We start from the raw sequence: 19094 nt of genomic DNA, 5'->3' as shown, positions 1-19094 counted from the left end.
TTTTTTTTTTTTTTTTTTTAGTGGAGATGGGGTTTCACCATGTTGGCCAGGCTGGTCTCAAACTCCTGACCTCAGGTGATCCACCCGCCTTGGCCTCCCAAAGTGCTGGGATTACAGGGATGAGCCACCACGCCCGGCTTTCCGAAAAAGAAAAAAATATTTGAGGTTGTTTATAATTTTCCAGTTTTTAATAATTGAGGGGCTGCTTTCTCATATTTTCCCGTTTATCTCCCCTACAACCTCTCCTGTGTATGTACCTTCTGTTTACATTCTCCACATAGAACTGGACAGCTCCTCAGACCTCATCTCTTCCCCAGGGAAGAAGGGGGCGGCTCATCCTGACCCCAGCAAGACCTCTGTAGACACAGGGCAAGTCAGTCGGCCGGAGAATCCCAGCCAGCCTGCATCGCCCAGGGTCGCCAAGTGCAAGGCCAGGTCTCCAGTCAGGCTCCCCCATGAGGGCAGCCCCTCCCCGGGGGAGAAAGCAGCGGCTCCCCCTGACTACAGCAAGACTCGATCAGCATCGGAAACCAGCACACCCCACAATACCAGGAAGGCAGCTGCCCTCAGGGGAGCGGGAGCTGGGGCAGAGGGAATGACACCAGCTGGTGCTGTCCTGCCAGGAGACCCCCTCACATCCCAGGAGCAGAGACAGGGAGCTCCAGGTAACCACAGTAAGGCTCTGGAAATGACAGGAATCCATGCACCTGAAAGCTCCCAGGAGCCTTCCCTGCTGGAGGGAGCAGATTCTGTATCCTCAAGGGCACCGCAGGCCAGCCTCTCCCTGCTGCCATCCACTGACAACACCAAAGAAGCATGTGGCCGTGTCTTGGGGCACTGCTGCCCGGCGGGGAGTAGAGAGAGCCCTGTGACGGACATTGACAGCTTCATCAAGGAGTTGGATGCTTCTGCAGCGAGGTCTCCATCTTCCCAGACGGGGGACAGTGGCTGTCAGGAGGGCAGTGCTCAGGGCCGCCCACCAGCCGGGGCTGGAGGTGGGAGCTCCTGCCGTGCCGAGCCAGTCCTGGGGGGCCAGACCTCCTCCCCGAGGAGGGCCTGGGCTGCTAGTGCCCCCCCTCACCCACAGTGGGCCTCCCAGCCTTCGGTTTTAGATTCAATTAATCCCGACAAACATTTTACTGTGAACAAAAACTTTCTGAGCAACTACTCTAGAAATTTTAGCAGTTTTCATGAAGACAGCACCTCCCTATCAGGCCTGGGTGACAGCACGGAGCCGTCTCTGTCATCCATGTATGGCGATGCTGAGGATTCTTCTTCTGACCCTGAGTCACTCACCGAAGCCCCACGAGCTTCCGCCAGGGATGGCTGGTCCCCTCCTCGTTCCCGTGTGTCTTTGCACAAGGAAGATCCTTCGGACTCAGAAGAGGAACAGATTGAGATTTGTTCCACAAATGGCTGCCCAAATCCACCCTCGAGTCCTGCTCATCTTCCCACCCAGGCTGCCATCTGTCCTGCCTCAGCCAAAGTCCTGTCATTAAAATACCGCACTCCGAGAGAGTCGGTGGCCAGTCCCCGTGAGAAGGCTGCCTGCTTGCCAGGCTCACACACTTCAGGCCCAGACTCTTCCCAGCCATCTTCACTCCTGGAGATGAGCTCTCAGGAGCATGTAACTCATGCGGACATAAGCACTTCACAGAACCACAGGCCCTCGTGTGCAGAAGAAACCACGGAAGTCACCAGCGCTAGCTCAGCCATGGAAAACAGTCAGCTGTCTAAAGTAGCCAGGCATTTTCACAGTCCGCCCATCATTCTCAGCTCCCCTAACATGGTAAATGGCTTAGAACATGATCTGCTAGATGACGAAACCCTGAATCAATGCGAAAGTGCGGATGTCCCTAAGAATGGAGAATCTGTTTTGGAAAACCTCCACATCTCTGAAAGTCAAGACCTGGATGACTTGCTACAGAAACCAAAAATGATCGCTAGGAGGCCCATCATGGCCTGGTTTAAAGAAATAAATAAACATAACCAAGTCACACATTTGAAGAGCAAAACCGAGAAGGAACAATCTCTGATGCCTGCCAAAAGTCCCGACTCCAAGATTCAGATGGCGAGTTCAAGCCAAAAAAAGGGTGTTGCTGTGCCTCATAGCCCTCCTCAGCCGAAAACAAATCTGGAAAATAAGGACCTGTCTAAGAAGACTCCGGCAGAAATGCTTCTGACTAATGGTCAGAAGCCAAAGTGTGGTCCGAAGCTGAAGAGGCTCAGCCTCAAGGGCAAGGCCAAAGTCAACTGTGAGGCCCCTGCTGCAAACGCCGTGAAGGTTGGGGGGACGGACCACAGGAAACCCTTGATCTCACCCCAGACCTCCCACAAAACACTTTCTAAGGTGGTGTCACAGCGGCTCCATGTAGCCGACCACGAGGACCCTGACAGAAACAACACAGCTGCTCCCAGGTCCCCCCAGTGTGTTCTGGAAAGCAAGCCACCTCTTGCCACCTCTGGGCCAGTGAAACCCTCGGTGTCTGACACAAGCATCAGGACATTCGTCTCGCCCCTGGCCCCTCCCAAGCCTCTTCCTGAGCAAGGCATGTGGAGCAGGTTCCACGTGGCTGTCCTCTCTGAACCCGACAGAGGTTGCCCAGCCACTCCTAAATCTCCTAAGTGTAGAGCAGAGGGCAGGGCGCCCCGTGCTGACTCTGGGCCGGTGAGTCCCGCAGCATCTAGGAACGGCATGTCCGTGGCAGGGAACAGACAGAGCGAGCCGCGCCTGGCCAGCCACGTGGACTCGGCAGCAGACACAACCCAACCCAGGCCGACTGGCGAAAAAGGAGGCAACATAATGGCCAGCGATCGCCTCGAAAGAACAAACCAGCTGAAAATCGTGGAGATTTCTGCTGAAACAGTGTCAAAGACTGTATGTGGTAACAAGCCAGCTGAAAGTGACAGACGGGGAGGGTGCTTGGCCCAGGGCAACTGTCTGGAGAAGAGTGAAATCAGGCTCTGTCACCAGGTTGCAGAATCATCCACAAGTCATCCATCCTCCCTCCCGTCTCATGCCTCCCAGGCGGAGCAGGAAATGTCACGATCATTCAGCATGGCGAAACTGGCGTCCTCCTCCTCCTCCCCTCAAACGCCCATTAGAAAGGCAGATTCCTCCCAGGGAAAATCAAGCCTGATGTCAGACTCCCTAGGGGTGCCCAGAAACAGCATTCCAGCGGGCCCCTCGGGGGAGGACCATCTCTACTTCACCCCAAGGCCAGCAACCAGGACCTACTCCATGCCAGCCCAGTTCTCAAGCCATTTTGGACGGGAGGGTCTCCCCCCACACAGCCTGGGTCGCTCTCCTCGGGACAGCCAGGTCCCTGTGACAAGCAGTGTTGTCCCCGAGGCAAAGGCATCCAGAGGTGGTCTTCCCAGCCTGGCTAACGGACAGGGCATATATAGTGTAAAGCCACTGCTGGAAACATCGAGGAATCTTCCAGCCACAGATGAAGGGGATATCATTTCAGTCCAGGAGACGAGCTGCCTAGTCACAGACAAAATCAAAGTCACCAGACGACACTACTGCTATGAGCAGAACTGGCCCCACGAATCTACCTCATTTTTCTCTGTGAAGCAGCGGATCAAGTCTTTTGAGAACCTGGCCAATGCTGACCGGCCTGTAGCCAAGTCCGGGGCTTCCCCATTTTTGTCGGTGAGCTCCAAGCCTCCCATCGGGAGACGGTCTTCCGGCAGCATTGTTTCCGGGAGCCTGGGCCACCCAGGTGACGCAGCAGCAAGGTTGTTGAGACGCAGCTTGAGTTCCTGCAGCGAAAACCAAAGTGAAGCCGGCACCCTCCTGCCCCAGATGGCTAAGTCTCCCTCAAGCATGATGCTGACCATCTCTCGGCAGAACCCACCAGAGACCAGTAGCAAGGGCTCTGATTCGGAACTAAAGAAATCACTTGGTCCTTTGGGAATTCCCACCCCAACGATGACCCCGGCTTCTCCCGTTAAGAGGAACAAGTCCTCTGTGCGCCACACGCAACCCTCGCCCGTGTCCCGCTCCAAGCTCCAGGAGCTGAGAGCCTTGAGCATGCCTGACCTTGACAAGCTCTGCAGTGAGGATTACTCAGCAGGGCCGAGTGCCGTGCTCTTCAAAACTGAGCTGGAGATCACGCCCAGGAGGTCACCCGGCCCTCCTGCTGGAGGCGTTTCGTGTCCCGAGAAGGGCGGGAACAGGGCCTGTCCAGGAGGAAGTGGCCCTAAAACCAGTGCTGCTGAGACACCCAGTTCAGCCAGTGATATGGGTGAAGCTGCCCAGGATCTGCCTTTTAGAAGAAGCTGGTCAGTTAAGTAAGTATCTGCCCCCCACTTTTATCTCAGATAAACTTGTTTCATTTTGGAATAGTTTTAGATTTATAGAAAAGTTGCAAAGATAATGCAGAGTTCTCACTTACTTTTTTTTTTTTTTGAGATGGAGTCTCGCTCCATTGCCCAGGTTGGAGTACAATGGCGTGATCTCGGCTCACTGCAAACTCCGCCTTCCGGGTTCAAGTGATTCTCCTGCCTCAGCCTCCTGAGTAGCTGGGATTACAGGCACCCGCCACCATGCCTGGCTAAGTTTTGTATTTTTAATAGAGATGGGGTTTCACCATGTTGGTCAGGCTGGTCTCAAACTCCTAACCTCGTGATCCGCCTGCCTCGGCCTCCCAAAGTGCTGGGATTATAGGCGTGAGCCACTGTGCCCAGCTCCCACTTACTTCTTACCCACTCTTCTTAGTGTTCACATCTCTCATAACCACGGTCCATTTGTCAAAGTAAGAAATTAATGTTGGAACAACACCATTAACTACAAACTTCATTCAGATTTTGCTGAATAAATTCTGCTAATACCGTTTTTCTGTTCCAGGATCCAGGATACCACATTGCATTTTAGCTCCCTTGGTTTTTAATATCACTGCTGGAAAAAGTAAAAGTGCCTGCAGGGAAACATGCTTACCAAAGTCTTGCTCTGAGGAGAGGCTTCTAGAGGACATGGCACCTAAGCAAAAGCAACATGAGAGGGGGGTGCAGGGGAAAAGAGAGCACAGCACAGAGGGGAGTTTGGACCTTTGGAGGTAGCTGGAGTTAAACAGAGAATTTCTAACATATTTTAAAATATTTCACTTGAGGTCAGGCGTGGTGGCTCACGCCTGTAATCCCAGCACTTTAGGAGGCAAAGCCGGGCGGATCACTTAAGGTGAGGAGTTCAAGACCAGCCTGGCCATCATGGTGAAACCCCATCTCTACTAAAAATATAAAAATTAGCTGGGTGTGGTGGCAGGCGCCTGTAATCCCAGCCACTCAGGAGGCTGAGGCAGGAGAATCGCTTGAACCCAGGAGGCTGATGTTGCAGCGAGCTGAGATTGCATCACTGCACTCTAGCCTGGGCAACAGAATAAGACTCAATCTCAAAAAAAAAAAAAAAAAAAAAAAAAAAAAAAAACCAGGCCCAGTGGCTCAGGCCTATAATCCCAGCACTTTGGGAGATCGAGGCAGGCAGATCACTTGAGGTTAGGAGTTCAAGACCAGCCTGGCCAATATGGTGAAAGCTATCTCTACTAAAAATACAAAAATTAGCCAGGTGTGGTGGCGGGTGCCTGTAATCCCAGCTACTTGGGAGGCTGAGGCACGAGAATAGCTTGAACCCAGGAGGTAGAGGTTGCAGTGAGCTGAGATCATGCCACTGCACTCCAGCCTGGGTGACAGAGCTAGACTCCATCTCAAAAACAATAAAAATAAAAATATTTCACTTGAACCTATGTATTGAATATTTTAAAATATGTCAGAAGTGTGCTGTTAAGCTCCAGCATTGGTCCCATAACTTCTTGAGGGGATCTCTGAATTCATAGCAGTTCCCCTTGCCATTGGCAGTGAATGACATTTCTGTTCAGCACTCAGGATTTATTCTTCCATTAGTTTGGAATGGAAGTTGTCACCAAAAGAGAGCAGAAAATACCTGCAATATAGTAGAAAGGAGATCATTTTAAATGCATTCTTATAAAATGAAGAAATTGCTTTTTTCTTTAATGTTCTTCAAATATATTTATATTATTTAGTTTGGATCAACTTCTAGTCTCAGCGGGGGACCAGCAAAGATTACAGTCTGTTTTATCGTCAGTGGGGTCGAAATCTACCATCCTAACTCTCATTCAGGAAGCGAAAGCACAATCAGAGGTGAGTGAAACACAGAAAGCTCAGGAACATGAACTGCGGCTGCATGAGTGCCCGGGTATGTGCCACCCGCCCAGAGAGCCGAGGAGAGCCCGCCCCAAGTCCTGGAGAGGGAGGACTGCCTTGGGTTGCGAGGTTCACAGCTCAGTCTGACTTAGGCCTCACGTGCTGCTAGCCAGCTTCAGAAGCTAGACCTTGTCTTCAGTGTTCAGGTGCCAGATGGGTGTCACTGCTGTTTTCATCCCCCAAGTAGCAACTAGTTACCATTCTTCCAACTCCTATGTGTGGAGTTTGTTTGCAGAGAGTCCTCAAAGCAGAGTGAGGCATCTCGGAAATATTGCAGAATGACCTCAAGTACCTCTCGCCACCTAACTGGACATAAACTAGTCAAGGGAGCCACCTGCTGGTGAGAGAAGAGTTACATTGGTGTAGTCCCGCCCTTGCCCTTGAACAACATGAGGGTTGGGGCACTGACCTTCGTGCAGTGGAAAATCCGCATATAACTTTTTACTCCCCCAAAAACTTAACTACTAACAATCTACTGTTGACCGGAAACCTTACCGATAACATAAACAGTCAATTAACACAAGTTTTGTCGGTTATATGTATTATATACTGTCTTCTTACAACAACGTAAGTTAGAGATAATAGAACGTTATTAAGAAAACCCTAAGAGGCCAGGTGCAGTGGCTTACACCTGTAATCCCAGAACTTTGGGAGGCCAAGGCGGGCGGATCACTTGAGGTCAGGAGTTCAAGACTAGCCTGGCCAATATGGTGAAACCCTGTCTCTACTAAAAATAGCTGGGCATGGTGGTGGGTGCCTGTAGTCTCAGCTACTTAGGAGGCTGAGGCAAGAGGATTGCTTGAACTTGGGAGGCAGAGGTTGACATGAGCTAAGATTGCACCACTGCATTCCAGCCTGGGTGACAGAGCAAGACTTCATCTCAATTAAAAAAAAAAAAATCAGAAAGTGTATTTACTATTCATTAAGTGGAGTGGCTCATCATAAAGGGCTTCATCCTTGTCATCTTCACACTGAGTAGGCTGAGAAGGAGAGAGGGGTTGGTCTTGCTGTCTCAAGGATAAAGAGGCAGAAGAAACCCCGAGTGTGAGTGGACCTGTGCAGTTTGAGCCCGTGTTGTTCAAACGTCACCTGTAGAAGAGCATCTGAACCCTGGAGTACAAGGAATTACAAATAAAATCTTTCAGTAAATCAGTTGTGACAATAAACATTGACAGAAGAAACCATAGGTTCACATCTGGGATACTAATCTGAAGATCAATTTCTTGGGGCTATACATAGAGATTTGAACCCTAGCGAATGAATATTTTCTATTTAGAGAAATAAACATGAATGTTTCTTTAGTGGTAGTATACCTGGGTCACTGAAGTCATCTAAGAATGCTGTTCCAGAAATTCAAATATAGAGGGGCGTGTGGTTTCTCAGCCAACGACCAGCCTTGGCACCTAGTAAGGAGTTGGCCAGGATGTGAGGAGAGAGGTTGGAATAGAGGAGACCAGTCCCTTCAGGTTCTACTCCTTTATGATTCTCAGCCGCTGGTTTGGATCTGTGCAGTTAAGAAATGCCTTGACAGGAGGATCATTTGAGGCCAGGAGTTCGAGACCAGCCTCATCAACATAGACCTTCATCTCTCAAAAAAAAAAAAGATTAAATTTAAAAAATTAGCCAGGTGTGGTGGTATATTCCTGTAGTCCCACCTACATGGGAATCTGAAGCACGAGTATCACTTGGGCCCAGCAGTTTGAGGCTCAGTGAGCTATGATCGTGCCAGTGCACTCCAGCCTGGGTGACAGAGCAAGACCCTGTCTCTAAAAGAAAAACAAAATGTCTTGAGATGCTAAGCACTTCTGCTTTCAGTAAAAAGGAATAGCCCCTCATCTCTCCTCCTCCTCCCACTTGTTATTACAATAAGGAAGGATTTCATGTGTGAAAGTCTCACTCTGTGACCACCAGTCAAGGGGGCACAGGTGGGGTCACACGTTGCCAGGCCCCCTTTGCCCCAGACATTCTAGTGTTGGATGAAATGTCAGAGGAGAAGACCAGACTGTCCAGCCAACCACAAGCAACATGTACATCTTCAGGGACCTCAAACAAAGCAGTGTGGCCAGCATGCCACAGTGCTGCCCGAGGGAGGCTTATTCTAGGGCCTTCCTCACCCCCTACTACTCACGCTCACCATGAGGCAGGGTTGTGGTTTGGTTTGAAGATCATTCCTATTTATCAGAACACGGCGTTCTTTTCCCTTTCTTATTTTCTCACTGTCTTCAGAGAGGAGCATTGAGCAGGGCTATCCTTACTCTGCCATCCTCAGTCTAGAAGTTTCCTGCCTTTTTCCATTGAGTATGGTTTGCAGGTACTAAAAATAGAACTGCACAAAAATACTTTTTGTGTCCTTGGCAGTGCTGTGAGAGATTTGAGGCTTCGAGGCTGAAAACAAACCCTGGCCTCCTGACTTCAACACACCCAAACCTTGGAGAGCTCTTGATGGGTGATCTGGCCACCCTGAGACTGTGCTGAGGCGCTCAGAGGCAAAATTTGGCCCAACAATCAGCTTCTACCGTATCTGTGTCCTTAAACACCACTGGAAAAAATGTGAATACATTGAAATTTTTGTGATTTAACTTGTCCTGGAATGCAGGAGGGCCTCATTTTTTTTTTTTTTTTTTTTTTTGAGATGTTGTCTTGCTCTGTTGCCCAGGCTGGAATGCAGTGGCGCAGTCTCAGCTCACTGCAAGCTCCACCTCCTGGGTTCACGCCATTCTCCTGCCTCAGCCTCCCGAGTAGCTGGGACTACAGGGACCCGCCACCATGCCCCAGCTATTTTTTTTTTTTTTGTATTTTTAGTAGAGACGGGGTTTCACTGTGTTAGCCAGGATGGTCTCCATCTCCTGATCCTTTGATTCGTCCGCCTCAGCCTCCCAAAGTGCTGGGATTACAGGCGTGAGCCACTGCACCCAGCCTAGGAGGGCCTCATTTTCAAATATTGTCTCTTTGCTCCCGTAAGACATTTAAATATCTGAGTCCCGTATTCCCATTTTGTTTGGAAAGCTTGGTCAACCTCTTTCTCCCCATCGATCCGTGTGTGAGCACACATATGGTTGAAGGTGCCCATGAAGTCAACCTCCTAACTCTCCCAAAAGTTCTGCAGGACAGTCTCGGTTTTGGTTTGAGTGAACTTTGGGGATTTTTTGAAACAAGAGCCTCACTCCGTCACCCAGGCTGGAGTGCACTGGCATGATCTCCACTCACTGCAACCTCTGCCCACTGGGTTCAAGCAATTCTCCTGCCTCATCCTCTCAAGTAGCTGGAATTACAGGTGTCCGCCACCACGCCTGGCTAATTTTTGTATTTTTCAGTAGAGACGGGGTTTCGCCATGTTGACCAGGCTGGTCTCAAACTCCCGACCTCAGGTGATCCGCCCGCCTTGGCCTCCCAAAGCACTGGGATTACAGGCGTGAGCCACTGCACCTAGCTATGCTATTTTGTGGCATCAATTAATTAATTGCATCTGAAATCCAATGATGGGGAGGGAGATGTAGAAAACATGGCCTTGATATGCTCTTATCCTGCCTCTTGCCACTGACGCTTATCTTTCTGCTGTTGCCAGGACTGGCTTTGCTAAATTGTAGACTTAAAGAATTATAGAATAAAGGATTCCCATTGTGATCAAATTATGTACTATGATTTTTTTTTTTTTTTTTTTGAGACAAGGTCTCACTCACTCTGTCACCCAGGCTGAAGTGCAGTGGCGTGATCATGGCTCACTGCAGCCGTGACCTTCTGGGCTTAGGTAATCCTCCCATCTCAGCCTCTTGAGTAGCTGGGACTACAAGTGTGCACCACCACACCTGGCTTATTTTTGTAGAGACAGGGTTTTGCCACATTGCCCAGGCTGGTCTCGAACTCTTGGGCTCAAGAGATCTGCCTCCCTCGGCTTCCCAGAGTGTTGGGATTACAGGCATGAGCCACCACGCCTGGCTGAGAGTCAAAGAACCTTTAGGGTCTGCAGTGAAAAGCCCTTCCAAGAGGACTGACATCAGAGCTTCCTTACTCTTGGCACAAGGGGATATGTTTTTCTTTCTTTCTTAATTTTTTGCAGCTCCAGCTCAAAGGATAATTTTTGTTTGTTTTCACTAGAATAAAGAAGATGTTTGCTTCATAGTCTTGAATAGAAAAGAAGGCTCAGGTCTGGGATTCAGTGTGGCAGGAGGGACAGATGTGGAGCCAAAATCAATCACGGTAAGTGACAAAGTCATTAGGCTCTCAGGAAAATCCCCCCTTAAGCAGCCTCAGAATGTGATCAGGGCACAAATTCCAGTCAGCGGGTTCAGAGATTGCTGGGTTTCATTCCCAGCTACCAACATAAAAAGGGAGAAGTGGGAGAAGTAGTATGTAAGGTTTTCGTTGACAAAAGACAAGCATTTGTAACACAGAGCTGACATGTATAGGCCATTTCCAATCCCTATAAACACAATTCGCTATAGCCTTATAATTTATCTAAATATTTTAAGCAGTAGAAAACATTAGAATCAACTGGCCAAACTTGTGTTTATACAATTACTCCTTTCTCAAAAACAGTCACTCAAAATTTTACATCATTCAAAAGCCTTCAGGACCATCCAGAGGGTCACCTTCACTGCACGAGCCCAGGCCTCGTTCATCTTCGTATTCCCATTGCCTCCTGGATGCCAGGCCCACGTCAGACACTAATAAGAAGTTGAGATAAAAAATAAATGTGTGGAGACACTGGCATTGACATTTGTGATCCAAAGCAAGTATCTACCTTAGAAAGTTCCTTTACTACAAGACCCGGCACGGTGGCTCACGCCTGTAATCCCAGCACTTTGGGAGATCGAGGCGGGTGGATCACCTGAGGTCAGGAGTTTGAGACCAGCATGGCCAACATGGTGAAACCCCGTCTCTCCCAACAATACAAAAATTAACCTGGCATAGTGGTGTGTGCCTATAATCCCAGCTACTCAGGAGGCTGAGGCAGGAGAATTGCTTGAACCTGGGAGGCCGAGATTGCACCACTGTACTCCAGCCTGGGTGACAGAGCGAGACTCCCTCTCAAAAAATAAAAAAAAAGAATGTTCCTTTACTACAGATACGGAGTTAGTTACTGTCTCCCTTCTACTGGAAATCATAAGTGGATCTGGTTTTTGTTCCCTTTTCCTTTCCTTGTCCCAGGTCCACAGGGTGTTTTCTCAGGGGGCGGCTTCTCAGGAAGGGACTATGAACCGAGGGGATTTCCTTCTGTCAGTCAACGGCACCTCATTGGCTGGCTTAGCCCACGGGAATGTCCTGAAGGTTCTGCACCAGGCACAGCTGCACAAAGATGCCCTCGTGGTCATCAAGAAAGGGATGGATCAGCCCAGGCCCTCTGCCCGGCAGGAGCCTCCCACAGCCAATGGGAAGGGTTTGCTGTCCAGAAAGACCATCTCCCTGGAGGCTGGCGTTGGTAAGATGATCATTTCAACAAGCAGCAGGCTGTGAGCTAGTGCAGAAAGAGGACATTCTGGTTGAACACGAAGGAAAATAACAGCTAACTTCTAGGTCTGAAAAATTAAATGTAGTGAAGTCTAGTGTGTTTGGATGCTTCTTACAAAAGCAGTATTACAAATAAATTAGAAAATTATTAGAAAACTAGAAAACTTCCCCCCGTAGTTCAAGCTGTACTGTGGAAGATTTAAAATGACTGCGTAACAGTTTCCCTAAGTGTCCTAAGAAGGAATCTCTTTTATATTCACACCCTCTTGTTAGGACTAGTAAGGAAAACAGGAAACTATGTGATGGGGCAAGCAGTGTTGAAGGAGAAATTCCAGAACTAAGATTTATTCTTGGGAAACAGCAAGGTTGTATTCTTTCCTGGTTTAGAAGAACAGACGGAAATGAGGGGGCAAGAGTGTTTTGTGTCTGAAAACAGAAACTGCAGTCTTAGTCAACCAAGGAGAACTCACTGGAAGAGGTTTAGAAACAGATTTTCTATGTTCCATCCATATTCAGAGCCTCAGAACCACGTGCAGCGTCTGTTTCTGCAGTGCGGGCTGTTTAATGCCCTGTTAAGTACTGCAGACGTCTGGAGTGCCGTTCATCTGGGCATTCAGGGGGGATGTATTTTTTTAGTCGAGAGGGCAAAGCAGAGGGTATGGGTTGGGCATTGCCTTCTGGGAGGGGCCTTTTGTTCCTTCTCCACATCTCTCCCTGATAAGGGTAGCTGGATTCCTTTCTACAACTTGGCTTCCTTGTGGCCTGAGCTGTTTGTAATCCTTGCTGAAAATGGCTCCGATTCCATTTAACAAATGAGAAACGCTTCTTGTCCAGATGCCTCCATGGTCCCCAGTCTTCCTTCTGTGTCATTTCACTTTCCCTCTTCCAGAGGGCTGAGGCCCTCCTCAATACAGGGAAGCACCTTGGTCATCAGATCTTTTCATGCTTGCCTTTGCCCCAGAACTGTCTCGACCGCTTGGTGGATTTTCAGTGGGATCCTTGTAAACTGTCAAAGGAAACCACTTCATCCTCACAGCTGCCAGTTTTTAAACCTCGTGAACTCAGATCTGGATGGTCCTTCTGTCATTTATAATCACTCAGTATTCCTGCAGCAACTTCAGGGCCTCTGGCCTTGAAGCAGACCCTGCAGAGCTATCAAATGCTGAGCACCTGGAGGGCTTAACCTTGCTCAGTTTCCTGTTCTTTAGTCTCCCTAACCCAGGTCTACCCGGTCCTATGCAGCTATATTCCTTACCATACACTGATAGCGTCCAACTGGGGGCCTGGTGCAGTAAGCTGCACAGTAGAGACACTGGGACGCTTTTAAATTCCTGATGCCCAGGATATTCCCAGCTCAATTAAATCAGAAATGCCGCAGTGGGGGCCAGACACCGTTTCACGTTCCCAGGTGACTCCAGTATGCAGCCAGACTCGCGCCACTGCAATAGACCCATTTTCCTGTTGAAAAATCATGCTCCCCCCAGTGTTAGTAAATGTCCTTCAGACCCGGTGGAGTGGCCTTCTTTAAACCACGACAATGGACCGGAATTTATGTCCAGAGGAGACAATGCTAGCTTGGCTTCAGCCCTAGTGAACACAGGAAGCAGGCAGTTTAATCCATCTGTGGTCCTTCCTCTGCCTCCCAATTAACTAAGTGTGCCTTTGCAGTCAACTCTGACGTCCTTGGCTGACAGGCAGGCAAGGGAGGGAAGTACAAGGCAAGTTTACAATCCTGATTCAAACCCAGCCCACCTTCCCGAAACCAGCACACAGAGCCGGCATCACCATGGAAACGCGTCTCCTCACAGTGGAGCAAGATACCAGTGGCAGCAGCGAGTGTGTCTGTGAAGGCAGCCATAGCCAGGGGCAGGGTTTCCCTCTGCAGGAGCAGGAGTGGCAGGAGTGGGGAGGCAGGAAGCTCTCTGGGTTCCTGGGGGCTTTGGAGTCCATTCTAACAGTCTCACATGAGGCTGGGCATTTTGGTGCTGCCAAGTCTTGGTACCAGAGGGTGATGTTCTGCTGCCATTAGCAGCCAGGGTTGGCAGAGGATCAAATTTGGAGTCCCCAGGTGTGACTTCAGTCCTCACTGAGAAGTGCACAGCCGGTGTGGGGGTCTTAACAAGAGCACTTTGCCTTCTGGGGATTTCTGCTTGGCACAAAAGCATTCGCCAATGCTTGCAGAAAACACAGAACAAAGGATGCAAGTACAGCAGCAACACAGCCAGGAGGGCAGCCCCAGAGTTGGGAGGCCAACAGTGCTACTGGGCTCAAGTGCTGTTATAGGTACCCCAGGGTAGATGGGACTTGAGGGTGCCAGAAGTACATGGGGCTGGAGGCGATGCATCCTCGGGGACTTGGACAGGCAGCATGATGAACAACCCTGTCATTTTTATCTTGGCGCACACTGTCGCTGCAGGGAGAAGTGTGGCTGTACACGATGCTCTGTGTGTTGAAGTGCTGAAGACCTCGGCTGGGCTGGGACTGAGTCTGGATGGGGGAAAATCATCTGTGACGGGAGATGGGCCCTTGGTCATTAAAAGAGTGTACAAAGGTAATGTCCTAGACAACTCAGTCAGCCTTCTCTCACCTGTCATCTTTCCATGGATGTCTCAATGAAAAAAGTGCCTTCAATTTAGAAATCAAATTTGTTTTTAAAAATCTGAACTGTTTTTAATGCTTTGTGACATACAAGGTTTATTCTGTATGGACACGTATTAACTCATGCCATCCACGTGGCAACCCTATCGGGTGGGTGTCATCATTATCCCCATTTTACAAAAGGAGAAACTGTAAGTGGTCACACAGCTGTAAGTGGCAGAACCAGGCTCCAGCCCAGGCAGTCTGGCCCCAGAGCCTCTGTCCCTGACCCCTGTACTGCAGCTGTTCCTTACTCCAGGCCTCTCTCTCTCTCATGTGAACACACCACACTAAGTAACACCACTAGACTTGCCAGTCAGGAGTACTTAATACTGGCCAAGATCTCATTGACTTAAAATACTAGACTTGTAAATGCTAGACTGCAAGAAAGGAATACAGTCCAAGCATAGCCTTTGTAGGAAAAAAAAGATGGGGGTAGACATTATTGAAATGCTTGGTAAATAGACATCTCTTCATCAACTTGCATAATTCATTTTTTGGTCTTGGGCAGTTTTTCAAAATCTTATATTAACAACTCATAATTGTACTAATAATATTAACAGTATAATTGCATGAACAATATCGATATGTAATTATACTTGCAAATAGAAACCCATTTAAAGTTACAGTATGTAACAGAATAAGTAGGTCAGCAAGTAACAAGGTCAATTCTTCTTAGCTAAGGATTGTTGTTTCTTTAAATAACCATCTAGTTAATGACCTTGAGATATTTCTACAATTGTGTAGTAATCCCAAAGCCTCTCTCCACTCTTGACCTGTAGTGTTAATAGGAAAAAAGCTTTAAAAAAATGTATAGTTACACTTAAAAACGCTCGATGGATCAAAAGTGGAAATGAAGCCTCTGTGGTAAGCAGGGCTGCATCCTTGGGGCCCAGAGGAAACGGAGGATGAGAAAGAAATGTACACTGCAGGCTGGGGCCTCAGCGCCTACCCAGGAGTAGGGGCACAGCAACCCTGTGGGCAGCTGAAGCGAGGCACCTTGTGATGCAGAGGCCTGGGACCTGCTCTTTCTTTTGCCAGTAACTGTGGTCACAACAGGTCTGCTTTACTCGAGTGGCAGCCAGGACAGGCTGCCTGCTCCCAGCCCCTGGAACAAGCAGAAGACAGGCATAAATCAGGAGTCAGGTCTCTGTTATGTGTGACCTGTGGGTACCAGAGTAAAGAGAAAACCTTAGACTCATCAAGTTAACTGTTCAAGTTGACAGAGCAGCAGAAGGAGGAGAACTAGGCTCAGGCAAGCGTGTGGCAACTCGACTATAAGAGCCCTCACAACAGAAAGCTCTCAGACGAAGGGTACAGGGCAACATCCATTGCCAGCAGACCCGAAAAACAGGACACCCCATTCATGACAGAGGCAGGAATGTTACCCATGTAACAAGACCAAGAGGGTATTCGGAAGGAGCAAGCAAATATGTAAAAAAAAAAAAAAAAAATGCAAGCTGGGTGTGGTAGCGCATGCCTGTAGTCTCAGCTCCTTGGACTGCTTGAGCCCCAGGAGTTCAATACCAGTCTGAACAGCAGAGCAAGACCCTGCGTCTTTAAAAGTAAAAACTAAATGCACATACACCCTCATTAGTGAAAATGGAGTTAAATATATTTTTAAATTAATGAATAAAAGTAAAAAGTAGGCTAAATCCATGTGAAGATAGAACAGAAAAAACCATTAAAAAATGCAGTATAGGGAAATAAAGAGATGATTACAAAAAGGTAATGAGAGAGTTCCAGAAGGAAAAAATAGAATGAGAGGAAATATTTGCAGAAATCATGACTAAGAATTTTCCAGAAGTGAAAAAATGACAGGACTATGCAGACTGAAAAACTCATCAACGGCAAAACAGTCTGAATTTATTTAAAAAAAGAAAAACAAAAAAAAACAAGCCTTGTTAGCCAGGCAGAGTGGTGCACACCTGTGATCCCAGCTACTTGGGAGGCTGAGGCAGAAGGATCTCTTGAACCCTGGACTTGGAGGCTGCAGTGCATAGGACTGCACCATTGCACTCCCACCTGGGTGACAGAGTAGGACCCTGTCTACAAAAAAAATTAAATCCAAACCTTGATATTATAAAGTTTGAGAATATAAAGAAGAAAATCTAAAAAGCCAAGAGAAAATTCTAGTTTGCTCACTGCGTACAACAATCAGAGCGGCGGCATGAATGCCTGGAGCCAGCAACACCTTCAGAGGGCTGAGAGAAAATGTCCATCACCTGAAAACACAGCACCCAGCTAACCTGTCATTCAACAGGGTAGCTAAAGTGGAGGTATTTTAAGACACTCCTGAGGGGAGTGGGAGTGGCCGCCTCCGTGGTTGGTCACAGGACACATAGCCTCTGCAGTCCAAGGGGACACAACCCAAAAAAGCGTGTGAGCCTGCACACCGAAGGACCAGGGCAGACGCTGACTAAAGCAGCACATCAGCTGGGGGACCCCACACTAGCAGAAGCCACAGGAGAGATGGCATCCTTCCGATCTGTCTCCAGCAAAGCAAGAATATGACGTCCTGGACAACATCTCAGCCTTTGTCTCTAGCATCTGGCCACAAATCCGTGAAAACTGCTGTGGAAATGGATGGAGAAGTGAAGTGTCAGTCCCACAGACTAGCGCTTTAGATGTTCTCATGTGCAAGCCCGTGGTTTTGTTCTTGGGGAAAGCCAAGACATTCATATTTCTGAATATGATACGGCAGATCCCACCTTTGGAAACTAGTAAGTCTAAAGATTTCATTATCTGGCCGGGCACGGTGGCTCATGCCTGTAATCCCAGCACTTTTGGAGGCTAAGGTGGGCAAATCACTTGAGGTCAGGATTCATCTTCTTACCTCATATTTCATACTTACAAATTTCATGAGTACAGGTTTTCTGTTCACTTTGTTTTCCTGTGTCTTTTAGCTCAAGCATTAGAAAACAATACAGCAATACTGATTTCTTGAGTAAGGCTATTACAGAACAAGCATTTGAATAATAGAGTTTTTTTTTGTTTTGTTTTGTTTTTTAAACAGAGTCTTGCCCTGTCACCCAGGCTGGAGTGCAGTGTCACAATCTCTGCTCACTGCAATCTCTGCCTCCCAGGTTCAAGTGAGTCTGGTGCCTCAGCCTCCTAAGCAGCTGGGATTACAGGTTCGCACCACCACACCCAGCTAATTTTTTGTATTTTTAGTAGAGACAGGGTTTCACCATGTTGGCCAGGCTGGTCTCAAACTCCTGGCCTCAAGTAATCCACCCGCCTCAGCCTCCCAAAGTGCTGCAATTACAGGCATAAGCCACCGCAACCCTGCCTGAATAATAAATTAAATATCAATATCTCTAAAGCTTTCTTTAAGGTCAGGGAGTTTATGAAAAAAATTAGAAAATAGTTATTTTTAAGCTCCTATATGAAACTGCAGTGTACATTGTCACCAGTACAATTTTAAGTTGCTCCCAAAATGTTTCTCTTTCATCATTTTACCAAATAGCTCAGCTATAAGCCAAGAAGTACAAAAATTAGAAATATTATTTGCCAATAATGACAAATTGTCTTCCTATATGTTCTTTCTGATTGAAAAAAAAATCTAAGAAAATGTCAAGCCAATATAAATAGTTCACAAAGAATGAATTCACAATTAACATGCAGAGATCAATAGAATTTTCTATATATCAGTAATAACCATTATTTTTAAATATCATAGAAGGATTTCTTAAACATAAGAGAAAAACACATTTTAAAAAACATATGGGGGTGGTGGCTCATGGATCATGGATTTCATGTCAGCACTTTGGGAGCCTGAGGTGGGTGCATCACCTGAGGTCAGGAGTTAGAGACCAGCCTGGCCAACATGGTGAAACCCCGTCTCTACTAAAAATATAGAAGTTAGCTGGGCTTCGTGGCGCATGCCTTCAATCTCAGCTACTCAGGAGGCTGAGGCAGGAGAATCACTTGAACCCAGGAGGCAGAGGTTGCAGTGAGCCAGGACCGCACCACTGCGCCTGGGGTCAGAGAAGGCTCCATCTAAAAAAAAAAAATATATATATATATAAAGTGTAAAATGTTCATTATATGGCAAAATTTATAAGCAAATTCAAAAATAAGTGATTAGAAGATATTTACAATATATTTAATAAACAAAGGGTTGATATCCAGAATAGGCAGGGTACTGTGGCTCACACCTGTAATCCCAGCACTTTGGAGACTAAGGTGGGTGGATCACTTGAGCCCAGGAGTTCAAGACTAGTCTGGGCCACATGACGAGACTCCATCTCTACAAAAAATACAGAAATTACTCGGGTGTGGCGGCATGCACCTATAGTCCCAGCTACTCAGGAGGCTGAGGTGGGAGAATCATTTGAGCCCGGGAGGTCGAGGCTGTGGTGACCCATGGTTGTGCCACAGCACTCCAGCCTGAGTGACAGAGGGAGACCTTGTCTCCAAAAAAAAAAAAAAAAAAAAAAAAAATCCAGAATATATGGAGAACTATATAGTTCAGTAAGAAAAATACAGGAGAGAAAATTTGGGTAAAGAAAGCAATAGAAAATGAACAGAAGTTAAAACCTAGGTGGCCAAGAAACACAGGAAGATGCTCAAACTTAAATGTATTGGATGAAAATTAGAAATATTATAAATCATTTTTTAATCTATCAAGTTGGCCAAAAATAAAAAATTTCATACTATGATGTGTTGGCAAGGATGTGGAGAAAGGAAAACACTCATTTTTTTTCTCATGCAAGTATCTACTGGTTAATCTTTAAGGAAAATTTCAGCAGTGCTTACAAAAATGGAAGCTATGAAACAAT

At 47.5% G+C, this 19094-nt stretch overlaps 1 protein-coding gene across 7 annotated transcripts in view; it reads left to right on the top strand.

The window, feature by feature from the left end:
- PDZD2 (PDZ domain containing 2) overlaps nucleotides 1-19094 on the top strand; it is a 483697-nt gene that overhangs the window by 459274 nt on the left and 5329 nt on the right. For all 7 annotated transcript variants that reach the window (XM_055245678.2, XM_055245675.2, XM_063619887.1 and 4 more), the window contains 5 exons: nucleotides 282-4299; nucleotides 6045-6162; nucleotides 10321-10422; nucleotides 11374-11644; nucleotides 14090-14224. In XM_055245678.2, coding sequence (XP_055101653.1) covers nucleotides 282-4299; nucleotides 6045-6162; nucleotides 10321-10422; nucleotides 11374-11644; nucleotides 14090-14224 — 4644 coding nt within the window. The remainder of the gene's footprint in view (nucleotides 1-281; nucleotides 4300-6044; nucleotides 6163-10320; nucleotides 10423-11373; nucleotides 11645-14089; nucleotides 14225-19094) is intronic.

The sequence above is a fragment of the Symphalangus syndactylus genome, chromosome 16 (assembly GCF_028878055.3).
Source record: "Symphalangus syndactylus isolate Jambi chromosome 16, NHGRI_mSymSyn1-v2.1_pri, whole genome shotgun sequence".
Lineage (NCBI taxonomy): Eukaryota > Metazoa > Chordata > Mammalia > Primates > Hylobatidae > Symphalangus > Symphalangus syndactylus.
Note: the sequence above shows the minus strand (reverse complement) of the source record. Positions and strands in the feature narration are given on the sequence as shown.